The sequence below is a fragment of the Fukomys damarensis genome, unplaced genomic scaffold, assembly GCF_012274545.1.
Source record: "Fukomys damarensis isolate Sample0158 unplaced genomic scaffold, DMR_v1.0_HiC HiC_scaffold_14, whole genome shotgun sequence".
Taxonomy (NCBI): Eukaryota; Metazoa; Chordata; class Mammalia; order Rodentia; family Bathyergidae; genus Fukomys; species Fukomys damarensis.
In genome coordinates this window covers 27,226,781-27,243,976 of record NW_022900926.1, presented here as the reverse complement: position 1 = coordinate 27,243,976, position 17,196 = coordinate 27,226,781, and the positions used below count along the sequence as shown (strand labels likewise).

Genomic DNA, 17,196 nt, shown 5'->3' with positions numbered 1-17,196 from the left:
ATTACAAAATTAGCGTGTTCAAATTCAAAAGTGGTGCAGGCAGTGCACATCTGTAATCCCAGCTGCTTGAAACGCTGAGGTAGGAAGATTCAAAGCTCAAGGCCAACCTAGGCAACTCAGTGAAATCTTGTCTCAAAATAAAACAAAACAAAAGGGTTGGAAATGTAGCTCAGTGATTGAGTACTTTCGTAGTATGTTCAAGGCCCCTCATTTAATCTCTAATACCCGTGGTAAAAAATTCTGAAGTGGATAGTTTTCTTCACATTAAGTATGTCTGCAATAGTTTTAGGACAATGGCAATCATTTCTTTTTGTTCATAAATTGTTTTCCTGGAAAAAAGGAGAGAAACTTATAATGTAAAAAGATTTAGGTATGTGTATAATCAACTAGTTCATGATGAAATGAGTTGTGTCAGTATAATCACTTTAAGAGATCTCATAGCTAACACTGTGTTATCTGTTCCAGATGATTTTTATGGGCTGTTAATGGTGATAGAAACTGAGCTGGATGCTTGTTTAACTCAAGACAGCCATTCGCATTTACATTGCTAGGGTGTGATTTATATAGTACTCTGGGAAGTGCAGTCACCAGATAAAACTTGAACTCTTAGAAGCCAGGCGGTCTACATACATGGATGACCTAAACTGAGAAGGCCTATCCTGTGGGGTTTGGATACTTGGGGTGTGTGTGTGTGTGAAAGGTCCAGGTTTAAAGGTGAACAGGTTTCCTGATTTTAAAGTGTTTTACTGATTCTTCAGTGTAGAAATAATTGTATGCTTTATTTTTATATTATGCCTGTTTGTCAAACTTTTTTGACTATGCAACTAGTTTTGTGAGATACAAGAGGTGATTAAAAATATAGTGAATGTCTAAATTTTAAAAAAATTTATAACTGTAGAAAAATTGCTATTAGTAAAAAAATAAAAGAAGATTGCTATTAGGGTCTGGAGATTTAGCTCAGTGGAACTGCACCTGCCTGGCAAGTGCAAGATCCTGAGTTTGATCTTTGGTGTCGCGGGGGGGGGAAAGAAAAGAAAGATTGCTATTAATCTTCCTCACAATCTCTTCCCTTGGCTTGAAACACGTATCACATTGTTTTTGTCCTATCAGAAGCAGTCCTGGAAATCCTCTTTCATGTTTTTATATGATGTGACCAAAAATACTGTGAATGCTACCACTGAAAGCCATCTAGTGGAAAGAAAGTTTGTAAAAAACATGGTGTATCCTCATCGACCTTATTTGTTGGATCTGGCACTGTGCAATTTCTGGCTCCTTCCCAAAGCCTAAATTACTATGAAAGGTAAATGTTTTGAATTGATTCAAATCACTGAAACAGCCATGACAGCACAAGTAAAGGCTCAAACAAAACTTTCAGAACTGCTTCAGAAAGTAGCAAGAATGATGGGACAAGTATATTCCAAGTGAGGCAGAATATTCTGAGGGTGATTAATGGCAGTATGTCTTTCACTATAGTAAATTTTTAAAATTTAAACATTAACTTAATTTTAAATTATATATCTCCTGTCTTGTACAATTCGTGTCCCTTAGAGCCCTAGGGAAATGTTGACCCAACGTCCTTTTCATTGGACACTTAGCAGCATAGGACTACTTTGTGAGAAGACCACAGAGGAAACTTTCTTCTGGGCTTATCCATTTCAGGGAGGGATCACGTCTCTGGAGTTGAGTCCTGGCTAGGCCTATGTGTAATGCAGTGAACATAGGGTGCTATGCAGTGGACTCTCCTCAATGACCCTTGCCTGTATGCACTTTTTTGAATGTAAAATTGGGAACTAATCTAAGTGTAAGGGAAAGAACAGGAACAAACATAATGCTTTGTGTAATCACAGAAAGATTATAAACCCTAATAGTTTGCTATGTCCTCATTGCATGCTAGGCAAGTGCTTTGCCACTGATCTACACCCCAGCTGCATCTCTCTCTTTTTTAAAAGAGGAACAAATTGGAAGGCTGAAGTCTCACCTCATCTTTCTTCTCCTCCTTCCCAGAGAGAGTCATATGTTTTTTGAGGGCTCTCCATACTGATTTCCACAGTGATTAAACCACTCTACACTCCCACCAAAGGTGGAGAAGTGTTCATTTTTCCCCACAGCCTCCCCACAGCCACTCCAGAATTTTTTTTTTCTTTTTTTTTGCTGGTGCTGGGGATTGAACTCTGGTCCTTGAGCTTGTGCAGCAGGTGGCAGAGCCACAGAGCTAAATCCCCAGCATCCCCTCCAACATTTTTTATTGGTTGATTTCTTGATAATAGCCATTCTTTCTGGGGTGAGATGGAATCTCAGTGTTTTTCAAATTTGCATCTCTTGAATGACCAGTAATGTCGAACATTTTAAAAATATATATTTATTTGCTGTTTGTACTTCTTCATCTGAGAAGTGTTTATTCATTTCAGATGCCCATTTTTGGATTGGGTCTTTAAATTTTGGGGTCTCTTTAAGTTCTTCATTCTAGATATTAGTCCTTTGTCTGATCCCACTCTGTGGGTTCTCTCTTTATTCTCTTGGTCATTTCTTTCTTTGTGAAAGAGCTTTTTAATTTGATGTGATTCCAGTTGTTGATTCTTTGTAATATTTCCTGTGGAATTGAGGTTTTGTTCATAGTCTTTGCCTACACCCAGGTCTTCAAGAGTTCTACTTATTCTCTCTTCCCACAGATTTAGTGTTTCTGTTTTAATATTTACATCTTTGATCCATTTCAGTTTTAGTTTAGTACGTGGTGAGAGGTATGGGTTTAGTTTGTTTTTTTGGTACGGGGAATCAAACTCAGGACCTTGTGCTTATGAGGCAGGCAACTGAACCACTGAGCCAAATCCCCAGCCCATGGGGATTAGTTTTAATCTTTGGCATATGGAAAGCCAGTTTTCCAGCACTATTTATTGAAGAAATGCGTTCTTCCAGTGCAATTATTTGTCCCCTTTGTCAAAGATGAGGTGGTTGAGTATGTTTGCAGTTGTTTCTCCATCTTCTCATCTGTTCCACTGATCCTTGTTTTTTTGTGTTTTGTTTTTTGGTTTTTTTTGGTGCCAGTACCATGCTGTCTTGTCTTGTCTTTTCTTTTTTATCACGGTAGCTTTGTAATGTAATTTTAAGTCAGGGATTGTGATGCCTCTCACCTTGTCTTTGTTGCCCAGAATTTTTGTATTCTAGGTCCGTTTGGTTCCAAGTGAATCTTTGGATTTTTTTCTCTAGTGCTGTGAAGTATGCTATTGTTATTTTGATCAGGATTGCATTAAATCTGTATAACAATTTTGGAAGTATGGCCATTTTCACTGTATTGGTTCTTCTTACTCAAGAACAAGGGATATCTTTCCATTTTCTGATATGGTTTTCTTTTTCAGAGTGCTAGGAATCTATCTAACACAGGTAGTAAAAGACCTTTATATTGGGCTCAAACTTGTAACTCTCCTGCCTCTCCCTCATGGTGTGCAGAAATTATAGGCATGTGCCACCACACTACACTTCAACTAGTGTTTCTTAACTGATAGGTTGTCTTCTATGGGCCAGACATTGAATGTGTGAGGTTATATTCCAGTGATGAGAACAGCAAATGCATGAACACAGAGAAAACAGGCTTGCCTAAGTTAGATGTTGCCTCTGTGGTAAAAGAAATGAGGATATGAGGATGGTTGTATTTAATAGTTTGACTGATTGTGGACTTCTTTTTTTTTGTTTTTTATTATGAAACCTTTCAAATACATGCAGAAGTAGGGTTATATTATAAAACTCATGTACCCATCACTCAGCTCAATTTTTAACTCATAGCCACTCTTGGCTGTATCTCCAGCCATCTGCATTTCTTCTATTTATTCTTTTTTTTTTTTTTTTTTTTTTTAAAAATTTTTTTTTTTTTTTGGTACTGGGGCTCAAACTTGGGTCCTTGTGCTTGCAAGGCAGGTGGCAGAATCACTGAGCTACATCCCCAGCCCTCATACATTTATTCTTTTTTTTTCTTTTATTGAGTTTATTGTTACATTTTAGGTATACAGTATAATTACATTCATTATTGGGATCTTGTACCTTTACATGACAGGTCTTGGTTCTCATTTTTTTTCCCCTTGTCCGTGCCTTCCCTTCATCCTTTCCTCCCTTCCCCATTTACAAACACTTTATTTCCATTTTTTCATTTTGTCATATTTTTTTCTTTTACCTTATTACCTTTCCCCTACCCTTACCATTTTCCCTACACCTTTAGCCCTTTTCTTCCTATTTCACATGGTCAATTATCTCATTAGGATCTTATGTACTATTATAGCTTTTCACACCAGAGAAATTATTCGGTATTTATACATGTGTGACTTATTTATTTCACTTAGGAGTATATCCTCAATATGTATCCATTTTCCTATGAATGAATCTAATTTCTCATTCTTTATGGCTGAGTAGTACTCTGAGTAGTGTAAAGAACTCAAAACAATCAGCCCCCCACCCAAATATAAAGATCCAATTCAAAAATCGGCATCTGAAATGAACAGACAATTCTCAGACAAAGAAGTAAAAGCAGCAAGTAAATATATGAAAAAATGTTCCACATCACTGGTCATTCGAGAGATGCAGATGAAAACAACACTGAGATTCCACCTCACCCCACAAAGAATGGCTGCTATCAAGAAATCAACCAATAACAGATGTTGGCGGGGTTGTGGGGAGAAAGGAACCCTTCTCCATTGTTGGTGGGAGTGCACACTGGTGCACCTACTGTGGAAATCAATATGGAGATACCTCAAAGAGCTGGGGCTAGAGGTTCCATTTGACCCAGCCATCTCTCTGCTGGGTATCCCTCCAAAAGAATTAAAGGAATCATACCATGGTGATACATGCGCACCTACGTTTATAGCGGCACAGTTTGAAATAGCTAAATCTTGGAAACAGCCCATTTGCCCATCAGTTGGTAATTGGATAAAGAAGATGTGGTTTTTCTATAAAATGATTGTGGACTTCTAACGCAGATGTTCCCATAGTGAAATGATCTGCTTTAGTTACTTAGGGGACTGGCATTCTAACTAGGTTCACGGAGGATGAGGTGCCAGTGAAGTCTGTCCCTAAGGAATGAATTAGACCAAGTATGTTAAGAGGACAGCAGACTGATTTTGAATTGTGAAAGATTTTAGTGAGGCCTCATAAGCAGATGTTTTAGATTGCTTGCCTTCTGCAGTTTGTCATGTTCTGCCTTATTACTGCTCCCACCAAACCTCCTGGCCCACCTGCCAAAAACTTTCTGGAGCTAGAACAGATAGTAAAAGAGTCTTATCATATGTGGCTGCTGTGGTACCAGTGTGTTCCTTCAGTTTGTCCTGTTGTTGTGCTTAGAAAACAGAGCCTCCTCTCTCCCCAAATGATGCTCTCACATTGTGTGTAAGGGTTTCTGCAAGCCAGAAAGTCATCCATGTTCCTAGGAAATTGCTGCTTTGTATTGACTGAGCTTTATAGTCATTTTAACACTGGCAGAAGTGTTATCCTCACTGCGTCAAATCAAACTGCAAAGATGCTTGTGTGAAATATAGTATTAGATAGCAAATCAAACATATGGGCACTGAACTGGAGGGTGTGTTTTGTGGCAGTGCATGGTATTCTAGCATGTGGAGTTGTATTTTATGGAAATTCTTTGGCTTGGCTTGTGGCAGGGACATACATTCATTATGAAATATCAAACTGTAAGATAAATAAAAGCAAAGAATTCAGCTGTTCTTTTTAATGGTTTTTAGTACAAAGTCATCTGCCCTAACAGCCTAGCCTTTTGATGAGAGGTGTTGTAAGCCATTGTAGCCACACTTTCTGTTTTCTTTACTGATAGATTTTGAAAATAATAAACATTATTTTCCTTTTATTCCATTGTATATGCTACAAATTACTGTATTTGTCTTAAGGGGAGAATGTGCTAAGATTTTCTTTATTGTTCTTTTTATTTATTCAGTTTTTCTGTAGTAAATTTGGCTTTTAAGTGTGTATCCTTGTATGCCTTAATTTCTTAAGCATGTGGGCTTATGGGGATCAAGTTCTTGGAGTTCTCAAATGGACCATATTGTGGCATTAAAAGAGTGATTTCATCATTCTCAGCTCTGGAATGCTCTTTGCTGTCTTGATATCTTGTTTTTCTTTTCTTTCTTTTTCTTCCAGTTCGGGGGAAAAGTCAGTAGACTTCTCATTTTAAAAATTCAAAAAATACTCATGCACAAGAAAAGGTTTTCCTCTGAACAATAATTTTGAGAACTTTCAAGCTCATGTAAATTAGAGAAGATTGATTTAGGTTATTTTAGTGTGTATCTCTGGTGTTTACAGTGCATTATGCTTTTTAATGTGGCCTATTTTATCAATGAAAAAACAACCATTCTCTTACATTTTCATGAATTTCTTTCAGGAGCTCTTATTGGTGGCTGTATATACATAGTGTTGTTTTCTATCATGATAAATACTAGAGGTGGTCACCTTGTAAAAAGAAAAGGTTTATTTTGGATCACAGTTTTGAAGGCCCAGTCCATGATTGGCTGGCCCCTGATTTTGGGTCTGTGGTGAGGCACACATTATGATAGAAAAGAAGTGGTCACCTTATGACCAAGGAAAAAGAGAGAGGGTCGGGTCCTACAGTTTCTTTGACTGGCATGCCTCCTGGACCTGAAGACCTCCCACTAGGTCCTACTTCTTATACATGGGCCTTTGTTTTCACAGGGTTCCTTAGTGGCTTGATGTGCCCCCCAACCCCTTGCAAAAATGGTAAATGAAATTGCTAATGTAACTGGCCCATATCGGATAGACCATAATTAGGATATTCTAAGTTTAGCTGTTCTGAACTTAGAAACATGCACACTGTATTAAGCAACCAAATGACAGGCATCCTATAAAGTATTAATGAGTTAACTTGGACTGTGTGTGTTCATTTGAATTTTCACTGTTGTATGGTAATGAATTATGCCTTGTTGACACTCTAAGTAGAAGCATTTTTAAATGTCAGTATTAGGAACTTATTTTTCTCTACTAGATTTTTATGGCATCAGTACTTGATGTCTGATAAAATATGATTATTTAAGGCAAAGTCAAATAATCCTTTGTCTTTTGACTTCATTGATAATATCTGAATACAAGCCAGTATGTTAGTTCATCTAATGAAGAAAGGATTAAAACTATTAGATTCAGTTGCTTAGCAAAAGTCCTACTTCGTATTAATAAATCAAAACCATACTTGATTTCATTTAATTGCATATTTGATTTTGTGTTTTCTTTGCTTGACTTTTTAACAGATGCCACCTCAATATGGACAACAAGGTGTGAGTGGTTACTGTCAACAAGGCCAACAGCCATATTACAACCAGCAGCCCCCGCACCTACCGCCCCAGGCACAGTATCTGCCATCCCAGTCCCAGCAGAGGTACCAGCCACAGCAGGTGAGCACAACCTCTCCTCCCAGCTCTTGTTTTCTCCTCCAGCTCTATGCTCAGGGGCAGACCTTGCTCAGAGAATCTTACTATTCTATTCTGATAATGGTGTTTACAGGGGGTTGGAGGGGAATGCTAGTTTTGAGAATATGCAAACTATAACCTAATTTAACTTCTTTCCTTTCTTTCCTCTCTTTCTCCTTTTCTTCATTATTTTTTTGGTACTGGGGATCGAACTCAAGACCTTACATTTGTGAGGCAGGCATAGCACCACTGAGCTAAATCCCCAGCCCTCTTCATTCTTTTCTGCATGTTTGAGATTGAAGAGTAGGAAGAATAAGTAGTTTAATAGAAGCTTGCATTACTGATTGGTGATAACAGAACTTGTCACTCATTGCAAATTGTTTGTTATTCATGTTTGGAATCTTTCAATAAAATATTCTGATACTTTGGTAAGGCTTATTCAGGACAATGATTTGCTGATCATGTAATTCCACTACTTAGCACATGCATGATATTTTCATCTTGACCTTTTTGGTTTTGTTTTAATGTTAAGTGCTACTGCATAAAAACGTTGTTGCCTTTTGAAAGTAGTATTCTCTTTAAACTAGATTATAAACATATAATTACTGCAATTACAACATATTAAGCTACTAACGAGAATCATTTCTTGTTTGAATCAGCCTCTTTACTCTTTTAGGTTATTGGGCTATGTATATCTGTTCACATGTTAAGAAAAATAGTACATAGGGCATATGTATTTGATAAAAAATAAAAGTGATTCACTTTCATTTTATTTTAAGACTGTCACTCATGAGTGGAGTGAGGAGGAGTTGTGAGTGCAGGAGTGTCATTCTGGACCCAGATAGGACTCACAGCTTTTCCAGTCATAAGCACAGAGAGGAACTGTCCGTTTCAGCCCCCCACCCCATTTTTTTCCTCTTGTGGGGTAGGATGATAAAGAGAAGAACACATGTGACATGGACTTTTATCTTTTTATAGGGCTTCTTACATGGATTGAATGGGTGATCTTAAGCCAACTATATAAATACATTGAATTTAATTTTAATCAACTTAGTGAATTTCTGAAGTATTTTCCTGAGCTTTTGGGAGTCTACTTCTGTGTGACTTTGATTACAGAGTTCCAAAGTTTATGGATTTAAAGAAAACATGTTAACCACTGGAGAGTTTGAAGATTCTATACAATCTCACTTTCTGTATATATATTTTGGTAATTTATGTAGGGTTTATAGAAGTAGGGATGTACATTATTTGATGATTAATTGGTGTAGCTTTTGTTAAAGTATGTGAATATTGTAAAGCCTCTCAACATCAGTTCTTTTTAAATGACAGACTGATATCTACCCTTTTGATAGATACAGTTATAGGCTTTTTAAAAAGGCTTTCAGAACATTATTGAACTTACCTATAGACAAAATGTTTTGTCACATCATCAAAATTTAAGGACTCAATAGAGAGATTATGTTATACGTTTTGCTCTTGTGCTGAAATGAAATTTTGATTATAAAACCAATGTGATTAAGAATTCTGAATACCTGTCATTTCCTTTAATAAGAAACTCAAAATTTGTTTCCTTTATGAAGCATTCACTGATGACTTCTAACAGATGGCAGTTAGTTATTTAATATCCTTCATATTTAAATATGGAAAGTATAGTACAGATAAAATCTTTTTAAAATGAATACTATTTTACTGTGCTTAGTTTAGGGCTATCTTATACTTTGATATTGCCATTATTTAATTGATTTGAATATGGTATTAAATGGTATGAAATACTATACAGTCATGACCCCTTATATTTATATGGTCATTTTTGCTCATTCTGAATAAAACCTAACACTACTCAAAACACATTGCAAATTTTTTGTGTATTTAAACTCATGAGCTAAAAGAATGTCTTAGTTAAAAATTTAATTAAACTCATTATAGGATTTTAAAAAAAGGTTGAAGTTGGAGACATTCAGGTGACCTAGGCAGATGATCTGATAGGACAGGAACAGTCTTGGTATTTAGGGAGTTGGAAGATCAGGGACATACCTGGAAAGTTCCTCTAAGAAAGGAGATCTGACATTGCAGAAGTAGTTAACACCTCCAAAAGCCAAATAGTAACTTCACATCCATTCTAAAATGAAGTAAAAATTACCAATGGAATATTAACAAAAGCCAAATTTTAATAAGAATTTATTAAATTAACTGAATTTATGTTTATGTTTAAATGCCTAAAAAGCTTAACTATATTTGATCAGCCATCATTTCATAACAATCAGAATATTCCTTCTTGCCGTCTCTTTTTGTATCCAAGCATAGCATACACAAAGTATTGATTTTATAGAAGATGGTCAGCAAATAATGTTTTATATCTTTTGTTAATGCAGTTGATAACAAGAGTTTATACTTACTTTCTTGACTAATCATTCACATTCTTCAGAGATTTAAAAGCACAAGTAAATGATACAGAGAAAAGTGTTTTTCCCATTTTAGTTCTCATACTCACTTCACCACCCACCTGACTCTTTGCCAGATAACCATTTTATTAGTTTATTATGTTTTTCTGGAATTTGCACAATGTTGTATTTAAATTTCTACCCTATTTTTGTACAGATGATAGCATACTGTTATTAATATGCATACTCTTGTGTTTTTTCTTCATCTCTTTTCTGTTTGCTTAAATGTTTTGTAGAGATCTTTCCAAAAGAGTACATAGTTATCCCTCATTTTTTATAGCCCTATTCCATTTTATAGACATACCATAATGTATTTAACCAGTTCTCTTTGATGGGCATTTAGATGATTTCTAGTTATTTACAGTTTAGAATATTATGAATATTCTGAAAAACTCTGTGTGTGTGTGTGTGTGTGTGTGTGTGTGATTTTATAAACAGACACAACAATATCTGTAGGATAAAATTGCTAGAAGCAGCGCTTCTGGGTCAAGGGTATGTGCATTTGCTCTTTCTGGTAGATATTGTTAAATTCTCCACAGAGGATATACCAGTTTATTACATATGTGAGAGGGTGGTTCCCTACACATTGTCAGTGTTTGATAATACAGTTTTAGTTTACATTAATCTTATTAGTGGTGATCATTATCTTATATATTTAAAAGCATTTGGTTTTTTTATGCATTATAACATTCAATTTTTTGTCTTGGCTTTTATGATTCAGTGTTTAGTCTTCTAAAAGTTGATTTATGAAAAGCATATATGTGTAAGGAAGTTGAAAGTTTGTGTGTGTTATTGCTGCCCAATATTGTCTTTTGACATTAATTATAGTAGGTTTTTTGTAAAGCAGAAGGGGTTCATTTCTAAAAATCATTTTTATGTTGTCAAAATTCCAATCACTTCTTTGTATCACCTCTGTATTTTATTTTTAGTGGTTCTAAAGTCCTTGCAATTTTTCCACGTAATTTGTAGCATTTTCATATATTCGTTCTTACATATCACTTTTTGCATTCTGTGGAGAGCTACTTTCCCACTTATCACTACCTTTTCTTGTGTAAGCTGTTGTATTAGGGTTCTCTAGAGGAGCTGTAGGTAATGTGTATAAGTGTGTAATTTATTATATGGAATTAGATTATACAGTAACAGTACCGAGCAAGTCCAGAAAGTCCAAAATCTGCATTGTGGGCTGGCTGGCTGGAGACACAGGAGTGTGGAGGGTGCAGATGAGGTCAAGGTTGAAAGGCAGGGGCAGGCTGCTGAAGTCCCTCTGAGGAAAGCTCCACTTTTTATTATAGTCTGATCTTCACAGTGATTGAGTGAAGCTTTCCCACAAGAAACAGGACAATTTGCTTGACTCAAGTCACCAATTTAAATTGTTAATTTTGCACAAAAATACCTTCTAAGACAACTTGATGGGTGTGTGTATGTGGTGGGGAGAAGTGTGTGTGTGTGTGTGGTTCATGTGATCCTAGAGGTCAGACCCACGGTCTTGTGCATGCTAGGCACTACCACTGAGCTGCAGCCCAACAAAATTAACTTCAGTTGCTGTTTTTCCTCCATCCATTGGAAATAACACTTTCTTTGGGTGGGTACTGGGGATTGAACTCAGAATCTTGTGCTTTCAAGGCAGGCATGGTGCCACTGAACTAAATCCCCAGCCCGGAAATAACACTTTTATCATTTGCTGAATTCCTTAGGTACAGGTTTTTTGGTTATTCTTGGATTTCTGATTTTTTTCTATTGGTCATTCTATTAATATATTGATACTATAGTGTTTTAATATAATAGTTTTATATCCGGTAGTGTTAGTATATCTTCATTATTCCTTTTCAGAGTTGACTTGGATGTTTGTGTTTGCTTATTATTATTTTTTGCTTATTTTTTAATAGGAACTTTTCAATTTTTGCTATACTTGTCCCTAATAATTTTGTCTTTTTATTATTATAGTTTTTTTTTTTTTTGAGATAGGGTCTCACTATGGAGTTGAGACTGACCTGTAATTCACTATGTAGCCCAGGCTGATCTTGAACTCACAGCGATCCTCCTGCTTCAGCCTCCCAAGTACTGGCATTACAGGTGTGTACCACCATACCTGGCTATTACAGTTTTTTTGGAAACAGATGAGACTTACTAAAAAAAAAAGATAAAACAAAGAGAAGTACCTTACTTGTACAGTTTTGTTTTGTTGAAGCCCATTGGTTGAAGGCCAGAACATGTCATATAAGGCTATGTTTATTTAGCATCAGGTGCTGCAGGCCAGGATTCCAAGGAGCTTCAGGAGCATCATGAAAAGGTGGAGGTGTGAGGAGTTGAGGTTGAGGAAAGCTATTTAAATAGGGTTTTGTGTGCTGCAGATGACTCTGAGAGGGATGAGCAATGCAATGGCTGGACCTCAGTTTGCTGCTCTTGAGCTAGGAGCGTTTTGGGGATTGGGAATTTTCATTTTTATGAGGAGGCAGGAGGATTGAAGTGGGCCAGGATGTCATTGGTAAAGAAGGGTGTTACAAGAGGGATTGCTTAGCTATTCTTAGCATTGCCAATGTTGTTTTTGTTTCAGTCCTTTGTGTGCTATAGGAACCCTGCAGTCTGCAGTGTTTTCATGATCACATTCTACATCCCACAACCCCACTCCCCATCCCTACTCCCTACCCCTCCTTCCTACCCCTCCTTCACCTGATTGGTGCCTCTCTACATTTGTTCCGATAGTATTAAATTTCTTTTATAATATTCTTTTAAAAAAGCAGTTATACTTTTTTTTTTAGGAGTGTGCCTATATACTTTTTTGGTTGCTATTATAAATTTTATGTTTTAATTACATTGTCTTATTGTATGCAGATATAACAACCTTTGTATATTAATTTTTTGTGTCCAGTAACCTAAGTTGTTACAGTTCCTAATTGTAATTACTTGTTGATTCTTTTAGATCATTGATAGCAAAGCTTTTAGAACTTTCAGTGATACAAACAGCCTGCTGTGGCATGGGTGCCATAGGTTTGCCGCCACTGTTTTAGGTTTTTCTTTTTACTTCTTTAAAAAAATTGTTTTTTAAATTAGGTGCTTCTACTTTTTTGTTGTTCTGAAGACTAGCTTTTCCAAATGTATTGTTTGAGGACTAGCTGGCCATTCTTGGATTATACCTGACTAAAATGATGGCCATCATCATTTCATAATTATATACAACATTTATTCTCCCCCCTTTAATAGCTGCCTATATATAATCCCTTTATTCTCTAGTTCCTGAGTTGTGGATGCTGAATTTTATCATTTTTGATTACCTATCGAGATACTATTTGACTTATAATGTATTACTGTGGTAAATTTATTCCATTAATAAAATTTATTAAACCAGTCTTGTATCATTGTCTTTACATGTTGGATTCAGTTTACTATTTGTTTTGATTTCTTGTATCAGTGTTCATGAATGAGACTGAATTATCTTTGTGAGTTTTTGGTATCTGTACTGAAGAGCTTTGCAAAATGAATTGGAGATTAATACCCTTTCTAATTTATTGGAAGAATTTGCACTGTTTGGAATTATTTGTTCTTTGAATATTTAGTAGAAGTGTTTGTAAAGCTATGAAGGATTTTTAGCTTTTGTCTTACCCTTGTCTCTCTCTCCCCTACCTCTACCTTTTAGCACTAGAAGTGGAACTCAGGAACTTGTGCTTGCCAGGCAGGTGTAGTGTCTCTGAGCTACATCCCCAGCCTGTTTTTGTTTAACTTGTGATTCTCTTCTTTCTTTTTGTGATTGCTGGCATATTCTAGTTATACATTTTAAATTGGTTTTGTATGTATATATTCCTACATTTTGGGAATTTATCCATTTCATCTAAATTTTCAACTTTATTAATGTAAAGTTCATAATGTAGTAGTCTTTGTTACTTTAATCTCTGAAAGATAAAAAATTAAGACATTTTTATTTCATAATGTCCTGTGCGACAGCCTTCTATGTCCCCTTTATTTTTTGTGGTTCTGTGGATTGACTCAGAGACTTCACAACTATCTACATCTCCCAGATATTTTGGATTTTGAGACAGGCTCTTGCTAAATTGTCTGAGTTGGACATGAACCTGCAAACTTACTGTCTCATCCTCCCACAGTGCTGGTATTACAAGCATGCACCACAATGCCTACCTCTTTGTTCTTGGTAAAAGCTTTTCTAAAGCACCTTTAAATTTATCTTTATTATGTAATCTTTTAAAATTTGCTTATTTTATTTTATTTTTTATTTTTTGGGTTCTGGGGATTGAACTCAGGACCTTGTGTTTGCGAGGCTGGCAAGGTGCTGCTGATCTATAGCCCCGGCTCAATGCTTTGTTTATTTGAAATTTTTGTCTCATAAAACTGAAAATGACTTAAAAACTTCCCTCTTAACAACTCCTTTGGCTAAATCAAATTTTGATAGGCATTAGTTTTGTTCTCTTTTGTTCCGAGAATTTTCTTAAACCTTTCTTTCTTTTTCTTTTCTTCACAGATGATATAGAAACCCAAGTGTTCACTCTGCTTTCTCAGGATTGATTGATTTTTCCTTTGTTAATTGCCTGTGGCACTAGTCACCTGAAGTATATTTTGACTTTTATTTTATGAAATTTTTATTACAGAAAAATTCTTAATATACAGATAAATAGAATATTATCAGTATATATATATAGTTGTAATATCATGCTACCTTTGCGTCCACCTGTTTCCTATCCACTGTTGTCTTCAAAATATTTTAAGTTAAATCAAAGACATGGCATTTTATCCTCAAACAGTTTTATATATGGCTCTAAAGAATAAGGTTATTTTTTCTATATAACCACAGTTCTATCATCACATTTTACTAAATTGAGTATAATTCCTTTTGTTTACTAAGTTTGCTTTATCTGGTTATCTACAGTTGTCAGATTGCCTTTAAAGTTCATTTGTTTCAAGCAGAATTTAAATGATAGTACTAAACTGACTTGTTTCTACCCTTGTTTAAAAATCTAAAACACTCTCCATTCCCATTTGTGCCCTGACATATGGGAAAAACTGGTCATTTGTCCCATAGCGTGGCTTTGGTTGTTCTCCTGATGTGGCTGAACTTCTGTTCATCTATTTCTTGTACATTGTGATATATATTCATGGACTTGAAGAAAATATTTGTTTGTGTTTCTGTAAGTAATGTCCCCTATATTTTTGATAGTGTCCTTGTTCAGAGGAGGGATCTGTGACCCTCCCGTTTTCTGAGTGGCCTTCACATGGCTGTAGCTTCCTCACCTTTCCAGTTACTGCCAGCTCTCTTTCATCAGCTGAGGCCTTGGAGACTTTGACATGCTGACCAGCCTTCTCCTTTATATTTTCTTCAGTTTCCTCCTCCACTTCATTGATGAATATAAGCCAATACTGGTGCTTTTAGGCTACTGCCTGTGGGGAGGTCCTTTACACATTATTACTGACTGACTTGGTATACATGCTGATTTAATATATCACAACATAATGCTTAATTGTTGCACACAGTGAAGATTGATTGGAAGGTTCAGATAAGAGTGGCCTCTGGGACCACTTTAAATAAAATACTCTTTTTGTGCTTTTTCAGACCACACCGGTGTGAATTTTGACCAGACACCCTGGTGGTGGTTAGTTGGTGATTACTAATTCTCTAAGAAGGAATGCTTTCTATTCCTCCCACCTCTGTGTACCAAGGTCAGGACAGGAATTTCTCTTTTTTTAGTGGGTTTACCCAGTCTTCACTGGTGGTGATATTCCTTCTTGATCTCTCACTTATATGAGAAGTGTTGTCTTATATTTTGCTCCAGTTTGGCATGCCCAGATTCTCTCCTTTCCCTGTTTCTTGTATAATTAGCAGAGAGAAGGTACAATCTGTACCACAAGTGAGCTTCTGTTACTCCTGTGTTCTTGGTACCACCCACATTCATGCCAAGTCCATGACCCACCTAAAAAGGATGTGCAAAGTTGTTTGTGAGAAAACTACCCAGAATAGTTTCTCTGGTGTGAAAAAATATAATTGTACATAAGATCCTAATGGTATAATTGACAATGTGAAATAAGAAGAAAAGGGCTAAAGGTGTAGGGGGAGTGGGAAGGGTAGGGGAAAGGTAATAAAAGAAAAGAAAAAAGAGAAAATGGAAATAAAGTATTTGTAAATAGGGAAGGGAGGAGGGGGTCAAGGGAGGGCAGGGATCTAGTTTATTTGATAACTTCATTTAATTTAAAGTTACATAAAAATAGAATGTTCATATATATATAATTTAGAGCATACAGATAATACTTTTTTACTTTATAGTAATCCTTCTCTAATGCCTTTTTATTTTTAAAGAAAAAGTTCATAGATACTATAACTGTCTACACACAAAATTTCCTACAAGTCAAAATAATGCATCAACTCTGGAAGAATGAAAAGAAAGTAGCATATAACAAAATATTGTATATCAAACAAATGCTCAGGCATAGCCATATTAAATTTGTTTGACAGTGCTTGATATCAGTGTGGATCATTGTGATCTTGACAGCACAAGATGAGACCAACACAGGAATGTTGTATTAACCCACATATCTCAAGTAGGGTTTTCAGTGGTGATGTTGCCTTTTTTTTTTCTTTTTTCTTTTTTGGTACCGGGGATTGAACTCGGGTCCTTGCGCTTGCAAGGCAGGCCACTGAACGGCTGAGCTAAATTCCCAGCCCAGATGTTGCCTTTTGAAAGGGTGAGCAGCTCATAGTCTTTCCTTAGATATAGCTGGTAGTTTTATTGCTGGAAACTTCAGTATATGCTAAAATGATTTTAAGAATATTTTGTTGTTAGACATGATATGGAGTTGGTTTCTATATACAGATAACTTGCTGTTTTGATTGCTTTGTTTTTATATATACAGTAAAACCTTGATTTGCTAGAATAATTCATTCTTCTTTCCAAAGCATTTGTATATCAAAGTGGGGGGTGGGGAGAAAGAGAAGAGAGAGAGAGAGAGAGAACCAGCTGCGATCATGTGGCATTCAGTGTAACATATTGCAAGACACTGTTCATTTATCAAGTTAAAATTTCTTCGACATGTTGTGGAACACCGGCAGACCAAGTTACCTGTAATTCAGGGTTTGACTATATATGGATTTGGAGAGTTTTGAAAGTGGTATGGGATGTAGGAAGATGATCTGTTGGATCAACGTCTCTTACACACTGTGGAGGAATCCTGCAGTCCTGACTCATAACCACTAAGTCTCATTGCATTTCTTTACCTTTGTGACAACTGACTCCTCCCTTGAAATCTTGTCAGTGCATATAAATTAATTTGTTTCCTTAATTTTTCTGAACTAAAATTCACACATAGCATGTGAGCTACTATATATAAGATGTCAATCAGAGGTGTCGGGT

At 36.0% G+C, this 17,196-nt stretch overlaps 1 protein-coding gene across 3 annotated transcripts in view; it reads left to right on the top strand.

The window, feature by feature from the left end:
* The window catches only part of Arid1b (AT-rich interaction domain 1B), a 350,262-nt gene that overhangs the window by 78,278 nt on the left and 254,788 nt on the right, over positions 1 to 17,196 (top strand). For all 3 annotated transcript variants that reach the window (XM_033763302.1, XM_033763303.1, XM_033763301.1), the window contains exon 3: positions 7,248 to 7,391. In XM_033763302.1, coding sequence (XP_033619193.1) covers positions 7,248 to 7,391 — 144 coding nt within the window. The remainder of the gene's footprint in view (positions 1 to 7,247; positions 7,392 to 17,196) is intronic.